The following is a 5,507-nucleotide window of genomic DNA, read 5'->3' on the forward strand; positions in this document are numbered from 1 at the left end:
AATATGCATTGCTAAGGACTATTTTCTCAATATTTAGATTTTTTTGCACCCTCAGATTCCAGATTTTCAAATAGTTGTATCTCGACCAAATATCGTCCTATCATAACAAACCATACATCAATGGAAAGCTTATTTATTCAGCTTTCAGATGATATATAAATCTCAATTTTGAAAAATGTACCCTTATGACTGGTTTTGTGGTCCAGGATCACATATAGTGAATTATCACTTCTAATTATCAGTGCTGGAAATGCTTGTGCTGCTTAATATTTATGTGGAAAGCATGATTTAGATTTTTTTATGAGGTTGCCTTCTAATGTTTTTATAAAGATATTCTATCTTTTAAGAATTTAAGGATTCTTTAATGAATAGAATGTACAAAACACATTTATTTGAAATAGAAATCTTTTGTAACATATTTAAAAAGTCTTTAATTCAATGCATCCTTGCTGAATAAAATTATTATTTTCTTTCCCACGTCTTTATTATTGAATGAATAAAAATGATTTTATTGTGTTCAAAAGTATGTCTAAAGGTATGTTGGTTGGGAGGTTTAATGGCTAAACAAATAGCAAAAATACTGAAAACTTAAGTACAACCAAATAACATTTTTGCTTCTGTCGGTTTGGCCGTTATTGTACTTTTCCCCACAGATGGATTTAATTGTGCTTTCTTTCTCTCTGTGTTTTAAGTGTGTCAGGGAGCGAACAACAAACTGGCTCTTCTGGGAACAGTGGATGACCATTATCAGATTCTGGTAAAAATGTACAGCAACTGCACCGTGGTTCTGGAAAACCTGGAAATCACATATATGACAGAAAAACATGACTTGTCGTTTCTCAGGGTATGATATATCCATTTACAAACATTATGATCAATGCTATTTCACTGTTACCTTAGTGTACACGTGTGTACATGTTTTTAGCATGTTGCTAGTTTGTATTTCATGACAGATGTTTAAAATCGAAACTATATGTTATTCCAAACAACGTTTTAGTGTTGTAGGCTTAGTGAGTTTTGTGTTTAATGGTATTTTGTGTTGTTGCTCCTGATTTTTAGAGCATCCAAGAAGTTGGCGGCTATGTTCTTATTGGGATCAACTCAGCCCCCAGCATCCCCCTTGAGAACCTGCGCATCATCCGTGGCCACTCTCTTTATGAAGACAAATATGCTCTGGCTGTCCTCCTGAACTCCAACAACAGCATCGGACAAGGCGTGAACCAGTTACCACTGACTAGCTTAACTGGTATGTGGTTATATAAAACGGTTATTTGTGTGCGTTTGTTTTTCCGGCTAAATGGGAATAACGAAAGCTCCTAACTGACCTGTATTCATATCTTTTGCATATTTGTTTTTTAAAGGGAATAATATTCATTAATTCCCATGCCCAGCTCTTGAAGTTAGATTTGGAAAATATTAATAGACCTGCATTTCAAATGTGAGGTTTGTCATATGTGAAAGCATTGTTCAAACATTGTTGTTTTCCATTCCTAGAAATACTGAAGGGTGGAATCAAATTTGCCAGTAACAATCATTTATGTAACGTGGAGACCATCCAGTGGATTGACATTCTGAACATGAAGAGTCAGCCTAAAATCAAAGAGCCAGAACCAAGCTTAGCAAGACAATGTATGTCCTTCAGGAGTCTGTTTTTTATACATATATATTAAATGGTACTAATTCATTTTGCATTTTGAATAAGAAAGTTCTACTTTACCTCCCACAGGTAAGAAGTGTGATCCAAGCTGTTACAATGGTTCCTGTTGGGGCCCTGGCCCCAAAAACTGCCAAAAAAGTAAGTGGTCTTCAACTTATTAAGTGATTAAATCCATTTTTTTTTTTACATTTTAAATCTTACTGAATTAGTGACAACATACTATTTAGAATTGTTTCATAAAAATATAATGAAAATAAAACATTAAAAATCTTTCAACAGTTAGTGACTGGAAACAACATACTGTATACAGTACACTACTGTTCAGAAGGTTAGAGCTGAACTCTCTTATGCTCACCAAGGCTGCATTTATTTGATCAAAAATATAGTAAAAACTGTAATAATGTGATATACTATTACTACTTAAAATAACTGTTTTCTATTTTCATATATTTTTAAATTGTATTTCTTCCTGTGATGGCAAAGCTGAATTTTTAGCAGCCATTACTCAAGGCTTTAGTGTCACGTGATCCTTCAGAAATCATTCTATTGTAATAATTTGGTGCTCAAGAAACATTTTCGTATTATTATCAAAATTAAAAACTGTTGTTCTGCTTAATATTTTTGTGTAAAACATGCTTTTTTCAGGATTTTTTTTCTATTTGATGAATAGAAAGTTCAAAAGAATAGCATTTATTTAATATATAAATCTTTATAAATCCTTTGATCAATTTTGATCTTTTTTTTTTTATTAAACACCTAATATTTTGAATGGTATGTACTATATAGAAACATTTAAAAAATACGAAAAAATAAGAAAGAGTTTTAGAATGTTTTAGTGACTGAAAATGATTTGTGGCATTCACACTTGAAATTTTTTATCCAGTTTAATATGTAACCCTGTGTTAACATAAACCTAGGTTATCTGGGGTGTTTTGTGTTTTTTTTTTTCACAATTCATACTATTCTCATACTGGCCACATTTAACCCTGGGATAGTAATGCATAGTCCCACTGCAAAATGCACTGGAGTAACAATTTGGGATTTCTGCATTACTGTATGAGTAGTTTTTAATGTGCCTCTTAAGTTTGTTTAGTTGATCCTTGGCTCATATTTCACAACTGCTGAAAAAGCACTACTTGACCCCTGGAGGAATGTTTTGAAAACTCTTCAGAAGAATATTGAATTGTTGTTGCTGTGCTCAAGCGAACGCAGATAGTACTTTTAGGATCTGTGAGGTTTCTTCTCGCTCTGTATCTAGTGACTAAGGTGATCTGTGCGGAGCAGTGTTCAGGGAGGTGTAAGGGACCCAAACCCATTGACTGCTGTAATGAACATTGTGCTGCTGGCTGCACTGGACCCAAACCAACCGACTGCTTGGTGAGAACCACACGTATACAGATAACCATTCACTTGTTTGCTCATTCATCTTTCAATACAGACTGAATGCTATAAATAGCAAGCTTAAATGCAGTTAGTGAAGTCACCTGTAACTGTAGAAGTATCATTTAGAGATGATTATGAACTGAACTAGTTCAGGGTGAATAATGACAGCAATATGACTCAAAATGTGAGAAATTCACAGCAGCTTGAATGTGTTAAAAACTATAACACTTATACTTATTTATTTTGATTAAATAACAGTACAAGGCATGTCTGCAGTATTACAGTGAAACATTCATTACCAATGAAGTGCAGTAAAAAAACCTCAAGGGCAATGAAAATACTTTCAGACTAGTGCGCTCATGGGAAATGTTGTTTGTGTGCTCTGTAGGCCTGTAAGGACTTCCAGGATGAGGGGACATGTAAGGACGCATGTCCACGGCTCATGCTCTACGACCCCAACACCCACCAGCTCGCTCCCAACCCTGATGGGAAGTACAGCTTTGGGGCAACGTGCATCAAGATATGCCCACGTAAGGCCAGTCAAGATGCGATTCCTCATTTTGTCTTTCTACTTGAACACACAACCAGATTCTTATTACATCTTTTATGCGAATCCAAGCTGTTAGAAAGGTAGTTCACCTCGAAATGAAAATTTTGTCATCATTTACTCACCCTCATGTTGTTCCAAACCTTTCTTCTAATTTTCTGTTGAACACAAAATACAGATATTTTAAAGAATGTTGATAACCAAACAGTTATTGGTAGCCATTGATTTCCATAGTATTTTTTTTTTCCTTTCTTTGGAAGTCAATAGCTACCAACAACTGTTTGGTTACCAGCATCCTTCAAAATATGTTCTGTTGTGTTCAACAGAAGAAATAAACTCAGGTTTGGAACAACATGAGGGTGAGTAAATAATGGCAATTTTTTTTCATTTTGGGGTGAACTATCTCTTTAAAGGCGTCATATGATGCGATTTCAATTTTTCCTTTCTCTTTGGAGTGTTACAAGCTCTTGGTGCATAAAGAAGATCTGTAAAGTTGCAAAGACTAAAGTCTCAAATCCAAAGAGATGTTCTTTATAAAAGTTAAGAGTCAACCACACCTACCTAAAACGGCTCGTTCTAACACGCACCCACATGTCTACGTCACGATGTGGCAAGTATGTGGAAAATAATGTGGGTTTTTTTACCTTGAACCGCATAAAGACATTTCATTACACCAAATAATGTTCTTTTTAGCAACATCATATGACCCCTTTAAGTCTTGAATTCTTGCATTCTGAAGATTAATATTTTAGGCAACCAGGGTTAAAATATAAATAACACATTCCAGTTCCATTATAGTCTTCAACTGTTGCTCAACTTTGGTTTCTGAATAACATCTCAGAAAGCAGGATAACCATGACAGAATGATTTGATGCATACATCAGCTCTGGTTGGTTGTGGTTAATGATTCTGTCTGGAGTGACTGCTTGTTTGATGTTGTTTTTTTCTCAGACAACTATGTCGTGACAGACCATGGGGCATGTGTAAGAACATGCAGCCCTGGCACCTATGAAGTGGATGAGGGTGGAGTTCGGAAATGTAAGAAGTGTGATGGCCTGTGTCCAAAAGGTACAGTTGAGACTGCTGTGTATTTATTCATTATTCCACCCCATCCATTTGAATATTACTGGAAATCATTTTTAATATATATTAAAAATGTGTGTTTTTTTTATTTATGTTTGCCTTTCTTTTCAGGATAGTTGAGAAACACACATTTTAGTTTTAGTTTAGTGTTTACAAAAGTAATGTCATTTAAGGTTTGCACTAAAGGTTTTTAAGATCAGTCAAGTGTGTCTAAACTTTTTACTGGTAGCATAAGTTTTGAATTTATTATTGTCTTCACGGCTAATTCTTTACTTAAGAAAGAAGTTGCAGTTAATATTTAATATGTTTGCTACCATCCCTCTAGTTTGCAATGGGCTGGGAATGGGGCCTCTGGCCAATGTCCTGTCAATCAATGCCAGCAACATTGATTCCTTTGAGAACTGCACAAAAATCAGCGGAGGTGTTGCAATTCTCACCACAACATTTAATGGGTGAGAAGGATGTTTCACATTCTCTGATAACCAAGAATCGATTACACATTGCTTAGTACCATTCCATGTTGCTTAAAGACAATTATACTGTGAATATGTTCCATTTTTGAATTATTTATATGTGACCCTGGACCACAAAACCAGTCTTAAGTCGCCTGGGTATATTTTTAGCAATAGCCAAAAAAACATTGTATGGGTCAAAATTATCGATTTTTCTTTTATGCCAAAAATCATTAGGATATTAAGTAAAGATCATGTTCCATGAAGATATTTTGTAAATTTCCTACCGTAAATATATCAAAACTTAATTTTTGATTAGTAATATCATTGCTAAGAACTTCAATTGGACAACTTTAAAGGCGATTTTCTAAATATTTAGATTTTT

At 34.5% G+C, this 5,507-nt stretch overlaps 1 protein-coding gene across 4 annotated transcripts in view; it reads left to right on the forward strand.

Annotated features, from left to right (window-relative positions):
- The window catches only part of LOC107747514 (epidermal growth factor receptor-like), a 53,864-nt gene that overhangs the window by 30,825 nt on the left and 17,532 nt on the right, over positions 1-5,507 (forward strand). For all 4 annotated transcript variants that reach the window (XM_016562050.1, XM_016562052.1, XM_016562051.1 and 1 more), the window contains exons 2-9: positions 693-844; positions 1,060-1,246; positions 1,495-1,629; positions 1,727-1,795; positions 2,916-3,034; positions 3,429-3,570; positions 4,539-4,655; positions 4,996-5,122. In XM_016562050.1, coding sequence (XP_016417536.1) covers positions 693-844; positions 1,060-1,246; positions 1,495-1,629; positions 1,727-1,795; positions 2,916-3,034; positions 3,429-3,570; positions 4,539-4,655; positions 4,996-5,122 — 1,048 coding nt within the window. The remainder of the gene's footprint in view (positions 1-692; positions 845-1,059; positions 1,247-1,494; positions 1,630-1,726; positions 1,796-2,915; positions 3,035-3,428; positions 3,571-4,538; positions 4,656-4,995; positions 5,123-5,507) is intronic.

Source organism: Sinocyclocheilus rhinocerous, unplaced genomic scaffold (assembly GCF_001515625.1).
Source record: "Sinocyclocheilus rhinocerous isolate Xijiao unplaced genomic scaffold, SAMN03320098_v1.1 scaffold48, whole genome shotgun sequence".
Classification (NCBI taxonomy): Eukaryota; Metazoa; Chordata; class Actinopteri; order Cypriniformes; family Cyprinidae; genus Sinocyclocheilus; species Sinocyclocheilus rhinocerous.